This window comes from Rhinolophus hipposideros (assembly GCF_964194185.1).
Source record: "Rhinolophus hipposideros genome assembly, chromosome: X".
Taxonomy (NCBI): domain Eukaryota; kingdom Metazoa; phylum Chordata; class Mammalia; order Chiroptera; family Rhinolophidae; genus Rhinolophus; species Rhinolophus hipposideros.
Window position 1 is genome coordinate 2,319,287 of NC_138046.1, and position 21,707 is coordinate 2,340,993.

At 48.9% G+C, this 21,707-nt stretch overlaps 1 protein-coding gene across 4 annotated transcripts in view; it reads right to left on the reverse strand.

The window, feature by feature from the left end:
- Positions 1 to 9,289: 9,289 nt before the first annotated feature.
- DLG3 (discs large MAGUK scaffold protein 3) overlaps positions 9,290 to 21,707 on the reverse strand; it is a 53,431-nt gene continuing 41,013 nt past the window's right edge. For 2 of the 4 annotated variants that reach the window (XM_081042355.1, XM_081042358.1), the window contains 10 exons: positions 19,681 to 19,857; positions 19,333 to 19,408; positions 18,466 to 18,565; positions 15,383 to 15,424; positions 14,271 to 14,321; positions 13,636 to 13,737; positions 12,979 to 13,151; positions 12,611 to 12,720; positions 12,217 to 12,308; positions 9,290 to 11,255 (listed from right to left, as the gene is read on the reverse strand). In XM_081042355.1, coding sequence (XP_080898481.1) covers positions 11,149 to 11,255; positions 12,217 to 12,308; positions 12,611 to 12,720; positions 12,979 to 13,151; positions 13,636 to 13,737; positions 14,271 to 14,321; positions 15,383 to 15,424; positions 18,466 to 18,565; positions 19,333 to 19,408; positions 19,681 to 19,857 — 1,030 coding nt within the window. In that variant the 3' untranslated portion in view covers positions 9,290 to 11,148. Of the gene's footprint in view, positions 11,256 to 12,216; positions 12,309 to 12,610; positions 12,721 to 12,978; positions 13,152 to 13,635; positions 13,738 to 14,270; positions 14,322 to 15,382; positions 15,425 to 16,843; positions 16,890 to 18,465; positions 18,566 to 19,332; positions 19,409 to 19,680; positions 19,858 to 21,707 lie in introns of all 4 variants that reach the window. The other 2 variants (XM_081042356.1, XM_081042357.1) reach the window with 2 other exon arrangements.

Below are 21,707 nucleotides of genomic sequence, written 5' to 3' on the forward strand. Positions count from 1 at the left end.
TATGGTGGCCACCTGTGTCTGAACACAGGGAGGGGGAGGGCTCAATAAAGAAACAAGGGCTTCCGCCAGCTCCTCCATCCAGGAGGAAGCTGCACCTCCAGCCCTTGTCCTGAAGCCAGACTACTTAGTTCCTCCCCGTATGTCCCCACTGCCCCAGTGCTGGAGCTCAGAATGAGTGATTCTGTTAGCAGGTAAGTCCATGCATGGGTCCTTTAAGGGGAGCACCTGGGACTGCAGCCACCCTCCGTCTCACTCAGCCCCAATCTCCTGGTTTGCACAGCCAGAAGTTGTGGGGATTTCTCTCCCTGGCACTGGAACCCTGGGTTGGGGAGCCTGGTTTGAGGCTGGGACCTCGCGCTCCTTGAGGGAAACCTCCACAGCTGAAATATCCCTCCTGATTTTTAATGGTCACAGGAGAGTGTGGGAGCAGCCTGTTCTGTGTCTCCACCCCTCCTACCAGTCTCATCGTGGCTCCTTCTGTATTAGTTACCGGACTTTGCTTCAGCTGGACTTCAGGCTCAGTGATGGTTGTTTGGTAGTTTAGTTGTAATTTTGATGTGATTATGGGAGGAGATGAGCACAGTGTTTTCCTACTCCTCCATCTCAACTGGAACCTTCCAGCATCTTCCTTATTCCCCATGGTTCCTCAAAGGTTACAAACACCAGTGCAAAGATCTCATCTACAGGTTCTCTCAACATCCTGAAATACAATTTGTCTCGGCCAAGAATCAAAATCATTTAAAGCACCTTGATACTTTCTTACAATTTCTTGCTTACTATTATCCTCAATTTTCTCTTGTGTGCTTGACCCATTCCAATCTGATGGACAGTTTGTTTGCATAGCAGAAAAGACCATAGCAAGTAGTAATGAAAGAGGTCTTCTTTATCTTTGTTGTCTGGTAACATTACACCATTTCATTTTTCATTTTATGCCCTGTGGTACTGTTGGAATTCTTTTTACATGTGTTTATAATTTTGAAAACAAATTTTAATTGAAACAAAACATACTATCTGCCCCAACATGCAGATTTTAAGGCCTTCTTCATTTGCTTCTTGATGCAAACAAAACTGAAAGCAGCTTTTTTTCCCCTTATACCTAGAATTAGCTCATTTGGGGTCCAGCCTTCCTGATATGAATTGGCAGTTCCATGTTACAATTTTACATTTATCCTTGGTCAGATGGCCTGCTTTTCACCTTTCTAATGTCTCATCATCAAAGAAGTCTATGCATTTACAGCATTTTCTTTTTTAGATACCTTTCCTTTAACTTCTTCATTAAAATACTTCACAATTGTATAGTCAGAATTTAGTTTCTAAGAGCCTTTTAACCCTTTTGGGAGGGTGGCCAAGTAGAAAGTGCAAGAAAACTAACAATTAATGCCTACCTACTAAGTGCTATCTCATCTAATTGTCTTAACAAACAAGAAGTAGGTGGTATTCCATTGTTCTTTTTTCTTTCTCCCTCCCTCCCTTGTCATTCCTGGGAAACTGAAGCTCAGAGAGTTTAAGTAACTTCAGCAAGGTCACCCAGCTGGAAAATGGCAGAGCCGTGACTTAAAGCTTGATCTATTCAACCCCTGTTCTTCCTTTGCCCTTATGCTACGTTTCTTTTCTCTGAACCATTGAAAGTCTGTTTTCTTACTTATATTCTAAGGCAAAATCCCTCATTATGTCTAGCCTTATGCCCTCGCAAACTCTGAGATAATACAGTTGCTCTTTACGTTTCCACTTCACCAATCAATTCTTCATTATTGGTCAGAATGACGTCATGAAGAGTAAACAATCCCTCTTGTTGATTTCTTTACTTTCTGAGGGTTAATACTGTCAGCAAGAGAAGTAGAGAATTTCTAAATGTTCTGCTTTTAGGCAAATGAAACCTACAGCAACCCTGGACAGAGTTCCTCATCACTGCTAGGTGTGGCCCTATTCCATTCTGTGATCTACGTCACGAATCCATCCTTCATTTCCCTCATTTTGTAGGTTACTGTGTGATGGCCTTACACTACATTGCTCCTGTTTTTTTCTGCTTTTAGCTTCGCCAAAACTCTGCAGAGGGCTCTGTCCTCACGGTTGTGGATTTCTATGCATATCGCACAATGTCACCTTCTGAAACAGAATGAAATGCCCACACACTCTCTCTCTCCGACAGGCTGATGGCTCCTGCTATCCATATGCTAATTGACTAGAGGAATTCCCCTTGAGTCTTGAATATGATACAAAAACAACCCCATGTCAGAAGGAGTCTTTGTTGAAGAGGTGGAGAAATGTGTGTAAGACGATGACTGTTGATCAAAGATTTACAAGAACCTTGGGACCAGAGCAAGACTGCCGGGAACAAAGAGATTTGGAGGTTTCCTGCTCTTTCTTGGATCCTGCCTCTTGACATAAAAGCCCCTTCCCTTGACATAAAAGGCGCTTAAACTTGAGGCCCTCTTAAAATGGATTTGATGAACTATTGACAACTCCCATCTTCTCGGTCAGTATCTTGTAGATCAATAAACCTTTCCTTACTCCAAACTCTGTTCTATTGAATATTGGCCTTTTGAAGTGCTAGACATCTTGTGACAGTTACACTGCCATTCTCAAGGGTGTCTTCTTCACATGTTCTCCTGACATGCAATTCCTGTTGTAAGTTTCATTCCTCCAAGTCTTAATGATCCCTTTGGCTGATATTTGTTACCTTGAGTGAAAATTTCAAGTTCATGTCATAATATTAGTCTGAACAACATGAAGTTGCCATTTTTGTTGGTCAAGAACAGTTAAATATTGGCAGTTTCATATGGTTCAAGCCAATGCATGTGCTGTGCACTGATGGAGGAACAGCTTAAGTTGTCAGTTCTAGTTATGCCTCTTTCCCCACGTGCGCTCTTTTAGGACTGAAGGGGCACATGTTCCTGTGCTATTCTCATCATACCTGATATTGTCCATAGTAATCGATTTTACAATATTATCAGGACATTTTCCTCCTTTCCCTCCATTTTCAATTTAAAGTTCTGTTTATCAGATAAGCAAGGCTCTGGGTAGACACATTTTCCCCAGTTATCATAGAGAACTCTGCCTCTGGCCAAGAGCTCAGCAATCCAGTATTTTAAACTATGGTCCAGACAAGACAAATGCTATCCTGAAAATCAATCTCTATAGGCAGTCATTTGGTCTTCCACATATTCTTTTCTGTTCCCAAATACCAGCTTTCTTTTGTAAGAAGAAAACACCACCTGGTTCCCCAAGTCCTTGGAGATGATTCCCATGTCTTCTGCCAGAACATGAGGTGGGGGAAGGTGGAAATGGGCCGTGTTTGTTTGATTTGACGGCTTCCCTACAGCTCTCTGTTAAACTGCAAGGCAATACACGACCAAAGAAAATATTCATATTATGTCTGCATACTTACGGCCCTCTCTGTGTTGTCAAACAGGAAGCCACCAACCATACATTTATCTGTTCGTTCATTGGTTCATTCATTCATTCACCTATCTATCCAGCCAGCGAATAATTATGGTTTACACCCAGATCCTATCCTCAATGAGCGTATAGTCTAATAGACGTTAGGCTTACATTTATTGTATTACAGTGATTACAATAGTAAAGATAGAACATGAATGCTCTAAAAGGGAGAGAGGGATATTAACCTGGGCAACAGGAGGTACAGTTTGGAGAATGGAGAGTCTAGAGGAAGGCAGATTAATTTGGAGGCCATTATAATTTCCTTATGTTACCTTTTTATGAAGACCCATATTTTCATTAACAGCACTTATTGCTTTATAAATACATATTTATTTGTGTAATTATTTGTTCAGAGGCTGACTATCTCCTCAACAACAAACTCTATAAGGGAAGAGATCTATTTGCTTTGCTCACTGCTATATCCCCAGGGCCTAACACGTAGAATGATGTATTTGTTGAATGAATGAAAATAATGAAGAACTGAATTGGGATAATAGCAGTGAAAACAGTGATGGTGAATGTGACGACTCTCATAGAAACGTAATCAGAGATGATGCAAAGGTTTCCGTCTGGGTGGGGACAATGTTTTGACAGCGGTCTGTGAAGGCATGGCACCTGGTGACTGGGAAGCGAGACTGGCTTTTGAGAGCACAGTTTCAATGGAGTGTGAGGGCGCAAGCCAGGCCGCAAAGAAATGCCCAGGAGGGCGGTGGGAAGCCGCAGACGAGACAGGGCAGCACAGCAGCGCCCACGTACCCTGCAAGCAAACGGCCTGGGTTTCAGTTCTTGCCCTTCGTCTTAGTTGTCCAGCCTCGGGTAAGGCACTTACCTCTCCATGCCTTAGCTTCTTCATCTAGAAAATGTCTGCAACAACGGTCTTAGAGTTGTTGTCAAGTACGTGCGTAAACACAAGCAAAGCTCTTCGAGTGATGCATGCCAGATACTAAGTGCTTTTTGGAAGTCGGCTGTTATTACTCAGGTCCTGGCCTCTGGCAGGGCTCTATGTTTTCCTGTCCTCACTAAAGCTTGACCTGCCTCTTGCCATTCTCGGGGAGATCTGTGTTTTCCCCTCCTGGAGAAGCTTCATGACCCCAGGGATGGGGGGCTTTTTACGACTTTGTTGTTTTGCATTCTTCCCCCCACCCTTTCTACCGCCTCCCCCTCCCACTCTGGTTCAAGCCGTTGTTTCTCAGTCTAGTCGTGTAGGACACAGCTCCCTGGCCCGTGCTGGTATTAGGAGTCTTGTGCTCCCCTGGCTGAGGCGTGGGTCACCGGTCGGGTCGTGGGTTGGCTGCTCACTGCAGCCCAGCTCCCGGGAGAGCTGTTGTTCAAAATCTCAGCTGTAGAGGGCGCAGCTCACTGGCCCATGTGGGAATCGAACTGGCCACGGGGCTCCAACCACCTGAGCCACAGGGCCGGCCCTGTTTTGCACTCTTCTACTCATCACAGTTGTGACTCTGGTTCTGATTCCCTTTTACTTTCTCTCTCGTGTCTTGTTTTTCCTTCTCTGGAATGACCCGGTTCACACCTTGGAGAGCGAGTGCCCTTGTCGGCTCCTCAGTTGACATTCCTCTCCTTAACAGCAGCCAGGCTTCCCCTTGAGTATTTTAGGGTCCTTTTACTTTTACCTCCTGATTTCTTTTGTCTTCCCCCGCCCCAATTCTGCTTAGGAATAACACGTCAACCTCTCTGATAAACCAGAATTAGAGAGCTAGTTCATGAACCGTTTTACTTCATGAGAAATGGAAATTTGAAAAGCTTGCATTTCATTTAACAGAGCCAGCAATTCTTCCGACTATGAAAGAGCTGGTACACCACCTCACGGGGTGCTGGGACAGTTCCCACACCTCCCGGTTAGACTGTGCCCCTCCCCACCCTCACTCATCTCAAATAGCTCTGGCTGGTAACTACCCCCAGCAACTCCTCTGCCTCACTGTAGGTCCCCTGAACTGGCTCCTGAGGGCGTCTGGTGGCACGTCCGTGCCCGTACTACTTCCCTCTGCCAGCCTACACATCTCCCATGCTCCTTTGCTTCTCACAGCAGGCACCTAGCTGCATTCCGTGCAGGAACTTAATGTGCCATGTGCCGTGGTCGTTGCCAGCTGTGTTCAAGCCTTCTGTGCCCTCTGCATCACGGCTAGTTTGTTTGTTTTTAACTGAAAATTTGCAAAAGACATGCACTGTCTTTTCTTGCGGGGGTCAGCATAGTACATGTCCTTTAGAATTCTGTTTTCTCATCATCAATATCTCCTATTTCCTCATGTTTTAGATTAAGACGCTGAAGTCCAAAAATGGGAAGTTCATTCAATAATCATTTACTGAGCGTCTGCCATGTGTTAGCTTCTTTGAGCGATACAAAGAGTAGATGCCATCCCAGCCTTCTAGAAGGTTTCTATCTAGTTGGAGAAGTACATCGCGGACAAATAACTGCCATGAAAGAAAGAACAGAGCAAGTTCAGGAGAGACTGCTGGAGTGCTGCAAAAGAAGGGAAGGGACCAATCACATCATTTTGGAAATGACATTTGAGCTGGAGCTTGAAGGGTTTCATAGACATGAGGACTGGGAACCTTCTAGACAGAGGCCTTCCTCACACGTAAAAAGACAAGTAGTCTAGATTGGTTTGTAGAGAAACATCAGCGGATAATGCTGGAAAAGCAGATTGGGGCCAGTGGAGGGTGTTATACTCCTGTCCCCCATGTGCCACACCTGTCCTCCACCAGGCTGATTCTACTGATCTTCCAGGTCTCAGCCCGAATAGCACCCCGTCACGGAAGCCTTCCCTAGGTACCTTCTCCAAGCAGGTCCCCTCACTCTGTCATCCCCTCTCACTGCATCCTATTTATTTCCTTTATAGCATTTAGCACAATGTGTGGTTTCATACTTACCGATCTACTTGTTTGTTGCCCTCTTCCCGCTAGACTGTAAGGTCCTTCAGAGTGGAGCCTGTCTTCATTTGATTAGCCATTGTTTTTCCAGCACCAAGGAAGAGAAATCAGGTTTGGGGCCTAGGTATCTGGGAAAATGGTGACACTTGGGAGGTGGGAGAAGATTGTGTGAAGGAGTCAAGGAAAAGCCAAAGTAGTGGAAAAAGAAATGACGTCAATGGTGACAGTGAAGGCATGTCATTTTCATCTTTTTATAACATTAAGGCTGAGAAAGGGGCATTTGGAGGTCATGCTTGGGAGGTCGTGGCTGACCTGGAGAGCTTGTGTTGAATGAACAAATGCACGGTAAGTGAGTGAGTGGGAGCAGAGCAGTTCTTGGTGAGAAGACAGCCGAGTGAAAAGAAGGGGAAGGAGCTGAAGGAGAGTCATGATCCATGGAGCTCCATCCCAGAGGAAGTTGCAGGGATTCCAGAAAACACCACCAAAAGAAGTCATGTTCGCCACAGGTGTGGGCCTAGTCAAACCTCTTCCCTCCACATTTGAGCCAAAGATTAGCGCATCTTTTCTCTTTTAATGGGCTCCTACTATGTGGGGTATTGTGCTAAATGCTGCAAAGATGAAGATGAATCAGACATAATTTGCTCTTGGAGAGGGGTCAAGGAGAGGAAGACAGATGTAAAGAGAAAAGGGCCATGAAATGTTCCAAGTGTGGCGGTGACAGGCGGCATAGCATAGCGCTTAGAAGCACAGCTAGCCAGCGTGTTTGACAGCCTGTTGCGTATTAGCTGTGTGACTGCCTCATGCCTCAGTTTCCTTATCTGGAGCATGAGGATAATGTCCCAGTAACAGTGTGGCTACAGGCCAGTACTTTGCTCCGTTTATACATAGGAAAGCACCTATGTCAAAGGGCTGTTTGGACAATAAGTGAATTAAAATGCATAAAGCACATAGTACGGTATCTGTCACACAGTGAGCACAAAATAAATGTTGGCTGGTTTCTGTCAGCTATGTGGAGGGCGACTGGGGGGACAGGGAGGCCAGCCAGAACCTCCTCTTGCGCATGCTCCCCACTGTGAGCAGGCAGGTCTGGACCCCTCTTCTCAATCCACCCCCTTTCCAGTCCTAGACACTTCTGGTGAGAGTGCCAGTGACAGCAGAGGGATAGGACACACAGGGACTTCCTCTGGCCTAACTTGAAAACCACCAGTGGGTGTCACCCTGGCTCTAGTTGGAGCTCAATGCCGAAGCAGCTCTTCTATTCTCTGGCAAAGTTCTCGGTATGGAGACCCTGCTCGTTGGGGAGGAGGCGAATTGTGCAGGAGCCAGTTCTGCCATTTCTGGGATGTGATGGGGGAAGAGAGGCTTTCGAGGAAATTGAAGGTTGAGCTTCAGAAAGTTATTTGCTGTGAGAATAAAATGGCTGAGAAGTGACAAGGAACTGACTGGATAGAAGGATTAATGGAATTGAGGCCACAAAATCCTAGGTGGGGACAGAGAAAAAGGATGAAGGTTGGGAACACAGGCCGACTGACAACAGCCAGGCCCCGCTGGAGTTGCTCAGGCATCTTTTGTTGGGCTGCCTTGAGAAGACCAAGGGCTCTCAGCACATTTTTCCAAGGTTTTCGGACATCTTGGGCTTCTAGTGGTTGGCAGTGGCTAAACAGTGCCCCTGTGGAAAGGGGTCCATTGTCCTTTAGTACTGGCCTTTCTACTCGCGCCTGGTATCCCTTCCCAGCCCCAACCTTTTCTGACTTTGACCCACTCAGGACACATCCCCTCTAGTCTCTTCCCAGTCCTGCAGCTCAACACCCACTTTCTTCTGCATTAGCTTCATCTGTATTAGCTTCATCCCTGAGCACAACTTCCACGCTTGTGTTGGGTGAAGAGTCTGCTTTCATTAGCTAATTTCTAGAAGCCTTTCACCTTGACATAGTTGGTCATTTGCACCTGAACAATACTTTATGCAGTCGTGTCACCCTATGAATACTGTAATTTAAGGTCTGTTGAAGATGAAGACACAGAGGTGTGATTAGCAGTATTCTCAGCAGCAGAATGAGATCCTGGTGTGGACCCCGTGTGTGGACAGGGGTTCTGGCCACTAGGTCACAGCAGAGCTTAGGGCTGGGGGTGTCTACCCTTGGTGTTTCTAAGTTGCTGAGGGCTGTATTTTCTTCTAGGAGGGATAGCAGCTGTGAAGTCCCAACACAAAACAAAACAAAGCTACTGCTTTGTTCCCTTTATCCATAGGAGCCCATTTCCTGAGACCACATGGGGCGCTTGGGGGCTCCTTTTTGTAGAGCTGCTTTCTAGCAGATGTGTGAAAGGAAGCACCACGAACTGGTCAGGATAGTCCTTTCTGCGCTCCAGCCAACACAACAGCGTGGCTCCTTGGGCTTCTCTCCACACATAAATACCTGATCCAAGCACTCCTCTCTTCAGAGGGCTGGAGGGATGGTTGCCACCCTGCTCTGCAAACTGGGGCCTCCTTGGGGTCCACTTCCCGCTGAGCTGTCAGTGCTTTCTGGGGACACTGGTGGCTGGCACGCCAGCTTTTTCTTACCGTATTGCCTAGTTCTGTACCACTAAGCTGGCCTCTGCTTTCTCTAAGAAACCTCTTTGCTGCAGGAGGCATCTCCTATCTAGTGTACATTTGGAAAGATGTCAGCATGCTGCCAACAAGGATGTGGGGACCCTCCCCCCCACCACCTGGTTGGTACTGTTTGAGGCAGCGTTTGGGGCTGGGGTGGAAGGCCAAGTACATAGCTTTCACAAAGGACCTGCTATGACCAGAGGTCTAGAACCATCCCAAGTTGGATGAAGCAACCAACCTGACTAGGTCAGCTGATAGTAAGTAGAGCCCTTTGGCCCCCCAAACAAAAGTTTGGAGTATTTTTTCCCACTGCTGTGTTCCCATCCCTCCCTTCTCAACTATTTCAAGAAGGTGTCTGAGCCACAGTTCATTGCAACTATCGTTTATTAAAAAATATATGTCTCCATGGAAGGAACACTGGTAAACCAACTAGTGTCATGCTTACTTTTGAGTCTTTGCTTTTGTTCCCTGCTTGCCCCTCCTCACCAGTCATAACTGGCCATCACTTCGTCTGTCTCCACATTCAATCCAGTGGACTGCCCAGGTAAATCTGCTGCCCTTCCTTTACCCTCAAGTTTACCTAAATTTGGCTGGTAGCACTCAAGTGTCTTTAACATGGCGTCGTTTGCACTGGTCCTAACAGTGACCTCGGGGGCCAAACACATGCACATTCTTCTCCCGTGTCACGCCTCCAGCATGGAGGTAACAGAGGCACGGTGGCTTCAAAGAGGGTGGGGTGGGGCCTGAGCCACACCTGCTACCTGCATTTATGGTCAAAGAAAGAGTCCGTTGGCCACAACCACTGCCGTCTGCCTCTGGGAAAGGACGACAAGGTTTCCCGTCTCACCAGTAAGCGACCCTTAGCTCTACTGCTCAAACTGACAGCATGACGGTCTACTTCCTTCTGGAAGAAACAGTAAGCCACCAGCTGTTGGTGAGGGGCTAGGGTAGGGCATATGAAGCAGCTGTGGAAAAAAACCAAATCCAACTTGTCGTGACACGGCTGGCCCAGCACAGACCTGCAAGGTGACTGAGTCCCTGTGGGCGGGCCCTTGAAGGAGCCTCAGCTGAGCGCAGCTCATCCCGGGCAGGTGAGTGAAGGGCCACATCACAGTGCAGAGCCCGGCTCCTGCTCTCAGTCGTCACCAGCCCAGCACGGGTCACCTACTCTACCTACCACGAGGCCTGGCAACACCACCACATCACGAGCCTTCAGAACACTGTCAGACTGGCGTCTACGCATTCGCTTAAATAGGAAGGAAAATCTGGAATAATGAAAAAGCCGACACAGTAGCACAACATGGTTTTGGTTTAACAGCAGCTTAAAAATGAACAAAAAGGAAACCTGTCATGCAGACACATCAGGTGGCATAAAACAATAGGCAATTTCACAGGGAGCACTGTTAGCCATTCTCTCTCCAGGGCAGCAGCAGCTTTAGGGCCACGTCTCCACCCCTGTCGCCCCTTCTGGCAGGCCTCTGGCTGACCCTGCTCGAGAAAACCCTAGCTCTCAAGAGGATGACCAAATGCGAGTGCCCTCGGTACAGCACGTACTGCCATTTTCAATCCGTCCCCAACCAGTTGGGATATAAGATGCCATCGGATTGGAATATGAAAATTAAAGCATTTCTCTGATAACACAGTACCATTGACGAAGTCTCCATAGATTTTCTAGTCCAAATGTGTGATATATATATATATATATTATATGAGCGTGTATAATATATATATATGATAATTTCTATATATTTTATATAAATTACATATATATATCTATATATAAATAAGATCCTTTCTGTGGCCATGCCGTTGCGTCGTTCAGAGCTCCATGAGTACAGGTGTGTGGAAATGCCCGGGAGCATGTCAGCACGCACTGCTGGCCAGTCTGTCTTTCCATCAGTCCTCCTCTCTTCGCGTTGCTTCTGCTTGATTTGTAGGAAAACAATGACTCTGATGGATCTGCACCTGTGCTAGTGCTTGGGAAAGGTCCATGCAGGAACGGGCACAGTCACATGATGAGTGAGATGGCATCATCCCAAAAGAAACTCAAACAAAACGGAAATTTAAAAAAACACAACAGGACTAGAAAACTCAATTTTTTTTTGACATATCTAAAAAAGGGGACAAGAACAGTAGTCATTTGTTCTCCCCGTGGGGACAGGAATGAAGAGGAAGGAGGGAAGAGGGGCTTGATTTCTTCTGTTCACAAGAGAAAGGTTGGAGGGGATTCTTCAGAGTTTTTCAGGGGATGGGACCCAAATGTAGTGGCCAGACTGGTCCTCAATGATTTGCTTGATTTTGTTATAAATCTCTTCCAGTGAGTCACCCTGTACAATGGCTAAAGTGAAGGGGAAAGCAGAATTAGTACTGTGGCCCACCCACAGCACCCCCAAACCCAAGCCATCCAGCCTGTCCCACCAGTGCTACAGCTCAGCCCAGCACAAGGCACCCTCATGGCTGTGGGGGCAGCTGTGTCTGAGCCCGGGGCAGCAGGGGAGACTGGCAGGTATTCCAAGCACAGGGCTTGAAGTCAATCTGCTGAGACACTGTCGCTCAGCGTTACTCAGCACCCCTTAGATGCCAGATCTTGCAGCTTATATAGCTCTCGGCCACCAGCTGGTACTTCTCAAGTAGCCGTAACTAAAAGATTTGGAAAACCTCGATTATCCAGAGAAAGAGCTGAAAGCCACAATTTCTGGCAAGAGACAGTGCTCCTGGGGCCATCGCACCTGCTCGAGGTCAGAGGTGAGCCCGGCAAACAAGGACACGGATGCTGACAGTTATGGATCCCGTCCCAGTGAACCTAGTAGTGCCAGCAGCTAGTTGACTCAGCACCAAGCTGCACGTGTATGTCACCATACTTTAAAAGGCAAGCAGCATATGACAGACAGCTTGGCAGCCTCTTAGGAGCCGACCTTGGAAAGCAGGTGGCCACACACACACACATGTGCGCACACACTGCCACACAACCTGAAAACCACGCTAACGCCTCAATAAGCAACGTGTATTCAGGACCTACCACATGCAAGGCCAAGTCCTGGGTGGGGGTTGGGAGGCAGGGAAGCAAAGTCAGACAGGGAGCCTACACTCTAGTGGGGACACGAAGACAAACAGGGTGTAAGGCAGCATTTGGTGGTGGTGGTTGGCACTAGAAATGGCGAAACTGTCCTGCTCTGCGAAGGCTGGAGCTCAGAGGCCCCCAGGAGTTCTGTGCAAGGTGTCTAAGCCTCGTGGAGACTCTTCTCGAAGAGGTGCTGGCTGGGCCCACATGACCCAGTCTGGGCAGCAGGGAGTCTTACCTGTGAAGTACTCTCCAAACTCCTGTTCCAGTTTCATGGCTTTGTCATAGATCTTATTTGCTTGTTCATATGTCTGTCGTCGGTTCATTTCCCTGATAGAAGAAGGAAGCAAAATGATACCGGACTGGGTCAGTGCTTTGATGGACACGAAGGATTACTGCAGGCTCCTTGCTCCCTGAAAACTGGCTCAACTGCCCCGAGAGCATTTTCCTCAAACCTTCCAGATCTACAAGCTTGCCTGGGAATACACGCATGGGCCAGGAGCTGATGGTGAGCAGACAGCCCTTTGAGCTCCTGCTGGGGCTCCCGCCTGCCCAGCCCATCACTGTATTCTTTCCTGCCCCGCCAGGGCCCTGTCCTAGCCAGGAGTGTCTGAGTCTCAGCAAATACTTACATCAGCGCTTCGATGGACTTGGGCTTGATGAAAATGGCGATGGGGTAAACTTGTGCTTGCTGCAGCCTCTTGATAGCATTGCCAGAAACGTCCAAGATGCAGTGCTTGCCCTGGAAAAGCGAGACCTGCATGAGCCCACCCAGTCCCTGCAGGAGCCTACACATCCACCCGGGGGACCTGTGAGCACCAGGGAGGCCGCAAAGATTATACCCGATGTCCCCAGGCTGCACGTTGTTTCTATTACCCACAAAAGGCCAGGTGTACAGACGGGTCCCTATTCAGGTGGCTGATGCCCTGTGCCGGTAGGAGGGACACTCCGTGTTCCCTTTGCGCATTACTTCTTTAGCAGGGCCCCCTCCTGTCCTTACCCTCTCTGCGACTGCGCGCACTGACTGGATGCTGGTCCCATAGAGATTGTCATTGAACTGGCCGGCCTCGATGAACTTGCTGTCCTGGATGTCCTTCTCCATTTGTTCTCGGGACACCACGAAGTGGTAGTCCTGCCCATCCACCTCATTCTCACGCCGAGGCCGGGTAGTGTCTGGAGGCAGGCAGGGAGGAAGGAAGGAAGGAAATGCTGTGCAGAGCAAGGACAGTGACCCGGCCCTCTGTCTCCTGGGTGCCGAGGCCACTCCCATGGGGAACTGAGTGGGGAAAGACTGCGGGAAGAAGCCTGTCTTGCCGCCTTTTCCTCTAACCGCCAAGTCGCACACACAGGGGGCTATTTGCGTTATCTTCAACTGGACCAGAAAGGTGGTTTCCGGGGCCATTCAAGCCCTGGGCCAGGAGCCAGAGAGCCTAACAAGCTGACTAGTGGGCCACATCAATGCCATTTGGGCTGGTTCCCTGCATTTCTCCCATCAGCACTCAAACATCTGTGGGAGCGAGAGGGCCAGTCTGACGTCTCAGTCCTGTCAACCCCAAGAGCTTTGGGGCAATCTAGCGCTGCCTAACCTCCTCCAGGGAACCCTAGAACCGGACCAGGCCAGCACCACCCCACCCCCAAAGCCTTCCTGGGCACTTACGTGGCACACAGGATCCAAATTTATGCGGGAACTCAGAGATCAGGTCATCATTGACTCTGTCCTTCATTGGGCCCAGGATGATGACAGGCCTCGCGTAATGAACTGCAGAGAGAGCGAGGGGACAGTGAGTGCGCTGCCACTGCATGGCCCATTCTACCCGCCAGTCTGCCCAGGACACCGAGGCCCTGAAGCCACCGCAACACAGGCCCGAGCACCCGCAGCCATTCGCTGCCCTTCTACCCACAAAGACATCAAAGACCATTTAGAATACTGAAGTCTGAGGCAAGTCTGCAACCAGAAGCATCTCCCCTTGCAACAAATTCAGGAGAAATCTTTCAGGAGCCACGGAAGGGAAGTCACCAGGACCTCCCTTTTAGCAGCAGCGACAGCCACTGAAATCGCCCTCTGCTATCCTTGTAAACCTTCCCCATGCTTTGGAAAGCACCCCAAGCAGCGAGCACATGTGGAGTGTGGGGCACACATCTGGAAGTGCCCCCCCCCCGCCTCTACCACTAGGAAGGAGATCAGGCAGTCGGGGCCTGGCCCTGCCTTCCTACCCCACCACAGCCCACCACGCATTGGCTCCCAGGACTGCACAACTAGCTGGAAGGCAAGACTCTCTGAGAAGGGCTTACTTTCTTGCCGAGTCACTGGTTCATAGGACAGAATAGCGTCCTCTTGACCTTCTGCAACAAAAACAGGAGACAGGAGGCAGGTGAGCACTTTCTGACGTCTCTCCAAAATGTGTACCTCACCCGTCTGCCAACTAGGGCCTGCTAACACCTGCCCCGGGGGCTTGTCTGCTTCCCATTGGCCAGAAAGCACAGGAAACCCTCACCTGGCACAGGAGTCAGGGGTCCCTTCGTTCACCGGTGTAGCTGAACAAAGGGACGTGACCCAGAAAACAGGAAGCTGCCACCCCAAACCAACCATTTCTGAGGAACCATTCTTATAGGTCACAGTCAACTGTGCTCAGCTGTCCTCTTGCTGTGGTCGAGACGTACTACCTTTGTCCCCTCGTTGGCAGGCAGGGCAGTCCGGGCACTCATGCTCCCCAGAGCTGCAGCCTAACTTTGCCCTTTTAAGGGTCTACCTATCCCCCCTTCAGTGGAAGAAGAATCAGAAAAGTGGCCCCTTGGGGCTAGGTGTCTGGAGGTCCCAAAGTGGCTGGCGGCAGTGCTGGCGGAAGGAAGTGAGTGGCATCAAGCCCCAGGTGCCTGCTCACAGGCACATTTTCCAAGGCCTCTAACGACAGCTCCCTTTCATGGGGAGCTGGTCACAGGATCTCTGAAGGCAAACTGGGCAGTTACCTGGTCATGTAATGCAGCTAAAAGGCAAGGGCAAGCCTTAATGCAGCAGATCCTAGCCAATTCAGGCCAATATCCCGCAGGGGCCACTGCTCCTTTGCTAGCTGAGCTAATGTACAAGGCTGGCAACACCTGTGGTCCACCGTGCCCATGGCAGGGATTTGCTCGCTGGCAGCTCAACCCTGTCAGGGCCCAAGGGGCGCTTTTAAGTCACGTCCCAGCCAGGACTGCAGGGATTCTGCTCTCCTTTAATCCCTGGCCTAAACCCCATCCCACAAGGACAAAATGGCCACAGCATGTCCAGGATCTCCGAGTGTACATGGCTAAAAGAAGCAGTAGCCTCTGAACAGAATGGCAGCCGTGCGACGCTGGAATGAGGACGGGGGGGGGGGGACACATGGTGGAGCTACATGACATGGGGGAGAATGACACACACTTACTGGAACTGCTTTCGCTGTCACTGGTGTTGGATGTCACTCCCTCTGCAAGCCAACAAGAAAGAGACTCCGATTCAGAACACACCACTGAGAGGTCACACGCGGCACAAAACTCAAAGCTGCAGACCTGCCACGTCCAGGGCACCAACTGGGAGGCACAGGCGCAGCCCCAGTGCTGAGCCCCTGGCGACCTCGGACTTGTCCCCAGAGCCCCCTCGTTCCACCAGGTCCCTCCCTATGTACTCCGAGCCTTCCATCCTTTGGCAGCATCGTCGTCTGAATCAAAAGAACTGACTTGGATGGCTTCCAAATCCGACCTCAGAACGCAGCTCCCAAAGCTGCCAGCAGCAAAGAGAAGTCCAGGGACTTCTGGGCATTTCCTTCCCACACAGCAGCCCTGAAGTCCACACTGACAGTCTAAGCAGTCACCGGGACCCATGGCCGTCCTGCCAGTGCTGCCCAGGAGGGCGTGGCCTCAGCAGTGAGGGGACAGCTGCCCCCCCCAAAAGACAGACACGTCCAAATGGAGACAACAGGGAGGAAACTCGGAGGACAAGACAGCCTGTGGGGACCTGCCCACATCTCACAGGAGGCACAAGGCACAGTTTGGCCCAAACACAGCCTACCACTCCCAAGACAACAGGCGGATGAAGATGAAACATGGACACAACAACAAACTATGGAGAGACACTGCTCATTTCAGCCAAGAGGACACTGTTCCAGACCGTGGTATGCTGTGGCCCCCCCAGAAAGGACGGGCTGCGTCAGCACCATGGCTAGTTCCTGAGCAGTCCCCGAGGAAGCTCCTTGAGCAGCATGCCTTCAGTCCTTACTGAAGGAGACTATATGCTGACAGGAGCCGCTCCGCGCGGCCGGGATGCCCAGGCCGCCATCTAGGGCCCTTCATCTCCCACTCTAGGATCATTTTCCAGTCACGGTTTGCCTAAGCTAAAGCACTACATATACGTGGTCCACAAATGCTGCTCAGGCCCCCACCAGCTCAGACCCTTAGAGACCCCAGATGCGAGTTGGGTAAAGGGCTTCAGAGCACTCTTGCCCCTACTTAGACAGCTGAATCAGCTCATTGTGAAGCCCAATTCCTACGTCACGGGGAGAAGATGCCGACCAGTGGGCCCCCTTCACCTCAACAACAACCTAGAGATGAGTTGAGTGGTTGCCTGGAGAACTTCCCCCCCTCACTCATAGGTGGGATGCCAAGATGGCTCCCCACCACTTCAAGGTGCAAAAGGGAAACAAAGACATGAATGCCAGGCTTTAATTAGGGTACCAGGGATCTAAAGCAGAAGTGGGACATTCACAGTGTACTCCTCTGCTGTGGTACAGGAGTTCTCACAAACACTGCCCTCCCATCACCCTTCGCCCTCACCCACATCCCCTACACCCCCAACCCCAGCATATCCGCTCATGCCAGAAATACAGTTAATGGTGTGTAAGTTGACTTACTCAGGTTCTTTGCTCCATAATAATCGTCACTTAACCCAGGGAAGTCCTGATTTCACAGACAGCAAGGACAGGGAGGGAAGGCGGGGAGGGAGGGAGGGGAAGAATTGGGGTTAAGAGAAAAAATAGACGAAAAAGACAGGGGAAGGAAGAATAGAGAGCTAGGTGAGCATTAGTGACAGAAGTATGAAATACTATGAAGACCCATAGCTGTAGTGAGGCTGAGAACCTTGCTCCAGAAAGATCGTCGCAGGCCACATAAGGCACCTGGACTTCATGCTGCCCCACTTGCTGCCAGGGGGCATGGAGAGGATGAGGTAGTCCACAGCCATCAGATCAGGGCAGGTCTCTGCTTCGCTCCTGAAATCATTTCCCTCAAACATCTATGCGTGACAGGTAGGCAGGGAGACTGTCATCACCCCAAGGACCTTCTACCATCTGATTTGTGCTTCATGTCGTCTGATGTGTGGCCTTCAAAGCTGACCTGAGTTGTGTAGAGCATAGGGGTGAGCTCAGCTTCTGGAGAGTAAGCACTAGGCAGCTTCAGCTCTCATCCAACAGGCAACCCCACCCCCGGCAGCTGGGCCATCCAACAGCGAACCCTGCCCAGGCTGGGCTCAGTGTGGAAATTCTGGGAGTCCCCTGGTGAACTGTGGTGACCTCACGTCTGGCCTCACGAGAACAACCAACTGCAGCTAGGGCTTCTTAGTGAGCTCCCCAGGACTGAGCTGTAACCTCCATCTGGACGGGGTGCTCTTGTATGAACTACCTACCACCCCAGACGGCCATGTCCTACGTATACCACAATGACCTTGTGAGGCGGAACAGGAGAGGTTTAGAGTTTACCCTGTGCCACATGAGAAATATTTCACCAGCCTGACCTGGTGTTGAAGGTTAAGGTCAGAGGAGTTAATTCCTGAGGCAAATGTCACAATAAGAAGATTCCTCAGGATTCAAGTGGTTCTTCAAAAAGTGCATTCAGCTCAGCTATGTTGCCTTTTCTAATAAACCAGCTTTGTACGTCTCAATAAATCTTTATTTGGACATTATGTAATCCCCCTTCCACGTCAATTCCTTTAGGTAGGAAGGGTTTGATTTTGAAAGCTGGCTCTGTCATCACTCAGGGATGACAGTCTGTCAGAGCCGTGTATGTGTAATTCAAGAAGCAGGCCCAACTCCAGGTGTCCAGCGAAGGAAAGGCTCTTCTCTTGACACAGATGAGTGAATTGAAGGAAAAGCAAACACAAGAGGGCGAATCTAGGAGAGCAGCACTGAGTTCCCAGAGCTGATACTGTGGCTGAGAACTGCTGCCGCCAGCATGCACGCTCAGCCTGGCTCGCCTGACGCCAGCACCAGGACGTCGTTGCAGGCCTGTCCTGGGAGCAGCTCCACCGCAGAGCCTGCAACATTCTTTCGCAGTGGGAGCTGGGTGAAAAAGACCCAGCTTCTCCCTGTTCGGACCAACTTCTACTCTGACTCTGCAAATAAGCAGGTATGGACGCATGCACACGCACGCAGACACATACACACACACACACACACACACACACACACACACTTTTCCAGTCTTCTCACAAGATGAGGAAGACACGGCGGTCTGCTCTCTGTACCCTGCTGCTACTTACGTTCCTGTATGCTGCTTTCCTGGGCCATGTTTTCTTTGCTCTTGTAAAATGGAAACTTTCGAGAGAGGCGGAAACTCTTTTTACGTTTCGTTTTGATCGACTGTGAAAGAACATGAAGATGGAGGGGAAGGACAGAAGAAAAAAAAAAAACAGAACAATGGATTTTAAAGCATGCAAGAAAAATTAAAATGGAGACAATGATGAGCTAAATAAAAGACCATCTTTCACAAATGGAGTCTATGAGATTACATGAAAGTTGATGTAAGAGGAAAATTATGTTTACAGGAAAATGTGGTGGGGATGTTAGGTTTCTACCTAATCCAGACTCACAGACTCACTGGTACTTCCTAAAGGACAAAGGTCACTGTAGCCTCCTGGACATATGCCCTAAGGTGCCACTGATAAACACAGAGCCATCTGCTCCGTGCCTCCGGAAGTTCTTTTGCCTGCAAAGCTCACAGAAGAACAGGGGTGAATGGAAAAAGCCCCCATGCGTCATTTGGTCTGAAGGGCAGTCACAGGTCTGGGGCTGGCCTTCCTGGCTGGATGACGAGGCCAGGTTCTGTTCAGGGTCCCCACAGTTCCGACAGGATCTGTGACCGGGGAGACACCCACAAGTGCCCCAAGCCAGCCAGCCTTGCAGGCAGTCCAACTGCACCTCATGTTCAAGAGCCAGTTACCCAGGGTGGGGCACAGACTGGATGTAGCGTCTATGGAAAAGCAGTCAGTATTCTGATAGGGCAGAGCCAGCCCCCTGAAAGACAGGCATTATTTTGTGCTCCCCCGTTCTCTTATGCACCAGACAGACTGCAAGATTCTTACTCCTCTCAACATTTTTGGCTGACTTCCTTGGGGACCCCTACTTACCCTGTTCGACTCAATCATCCCCGTCCGGGCATGGAACTTCACGGTTTTCAATCGAGCTCTTTCTTTCTTTTCCACCCTGTTTTAGAGTCAGAAAGAAGCCCTATCAGTGCCAGTGCCTGGTCTCAGAAGCCACTTTTTGGCTCATTGAGTCATAGCCATGTCTTGAGCACCAAAAAGGAATAATAAAGCACATCCACTGCTCTCAAGCAACTTACAGTACAATAGGCAAAAAAAGGAATCGATGCCAAGGAGAGGGCGAGGAAGGGCAGAAGAAAAACAGAAGAACAATGGACCTTAAAGCATGCAAGGAAAACTAAAACGGACACAATGGTGATCATGACAACTCACCTCTTCTTACTGGGGATTACACCTATTTGCTCGCTTTCTCCATGGGGGGTCACCAGTCTTGCCTGCCACCACTCATCATCAGACGCATTAATGACATGCAGAATGTCACCATAGGAGAAGCTGAGCCCCTGGCTTGGCAGGCAGCTGTCCCGAGTCCGGTCATAATCAAACAGGGCCCTGAAACACAGAGTGGAAAATGAAGTGATCACCCCAAATGCCAGGGTGCCATGGAAAGCAAAGCCAACCAAGTGAAGAGTCCACATGGCATCCTCTTGTGGCAGTCCCGACACTGTAAATATGTGCCCCCTTCCCAAACAAACTTTTCATTCTCCCAACAAGAGGCATAAGGGAAAATCCAGGAGTCCCAAGTCTTCCCAGCTTCTGGACACGAGGTGGAAGTCCTCTCCCACACCCACATCGCAGGGAAACAAATGAGCTCTACCAATAGGCTTTCTCAGCTTACAAACGTACCTTCAACAAGCAGCTGAAGATAGGGCTTAAAAATGTTAACCACAACCCCAAACACTGAATGCTACAGGAAGGTGTTCAACGCTGTTGAAACGCACAAGAGAAAAGGACCCTGTGTGTCCTGGGGTAGCTAAGGCTGATGTTGGCCCACATGATGATGAAGTTGAAAGGGACCCTAAAAAGTCTCTCTCTCTCTCATATGTGTGTGTGTGTGTGTGTGTGTGTGTGTATACACACACACACAGATGTATACATATATATACATTTATATATACATGTATATATACACATATACATGTATATATATATACATACACACAGCTATACCTATGTCTACACACACACACACACACACGAGGCTCAAGGAGGAAGACTAATGTGACCTAGGTCACACAGCTAACTAACGTAGGACACATTTCCTGGTACCATATCTGCGCGCACAGCCCGACTCGGGCTCAGCTGGGAGCTACAAAACAAAACACACCATTTCCCCATGTGCAGGCCCAAGTGAAAACACAGAATGGAGTGAACACCCACCCATCTACTTTTTAAACTTCTTGAAACAGAACCCTTAAGAAATCAGTGTCAGATTATTTGAAAATGAAAATATGCAAACTCTGACAAAAGCCTTTTGTCTCCCTTGTCAATTTACACACTCAAAGCAGTAGGGAGAGAGGCCGAGACCAGCAGATTTGGGAGTCTGTCACTGTCCTGAGGTTCTGAGTTCTGTGTGACAATCAAATGTGAACGTGTATGGACTGCAAGGAAGGCATTCTGTCAGATGTTTCTACGAAGACATGCACGGGAAGACCTCATTCTGAGTGATAGCGAGAAACACTAAATGTCACTATGGGCTTCGAAGATTAAAACAACTGGAGTATGGAAAAGAACAGAACTTGGATTAAGCACAAATTAGTTTGGGGAGGGACAGGAGGAAGATGTTGAAATTAATTAGGAGAGATCAGGATGAGCTTACAGAAGTTTAGAAGGGAACGTTTACTGGTTACAAGTCTGAAGCATAACAGAGACAAGCCAATATATATTTCAGCACCTCATACAACCACACTTGACCTTTGGCAACAGCAGTAAGAAGCTGGAATATACTGTAAAGTTGATGTAAAGATGTTTTCTGGATATCAGGGATCCAATTATTGTTAATTTTTGAATATCTGTTTGATGTTTCTTTAACTACAGGCATGTGTTCCTTTCACAACTTTTAAAAAATGTAAGTCAATTTAAGACCACTTTCAAATATTTTAGCTGTTTTTTTCTTTTCAAATACATTTCTAAATAACTGCTTCTTCTTGCTATTTCTTGGTTCTTTTTTACTTCTTAGACGTTTTATGCATTGGTTTTCTATAGCACTCACCCACCCTTCCTCCCCTATCCTCCCAAATTAGTTATCTCACATTTTTTGGTTAAACAATATTGAATTTTACATTCTAGAAATGGTGCCCTACCTTTCCTATAAACTTTTTCTATTGTTTCTCTTTTTTAATTTATTGGGGTGATACTGGTTAGTGAGTGACATAGGTTTCAAGTGTACAATTCTGTGATAC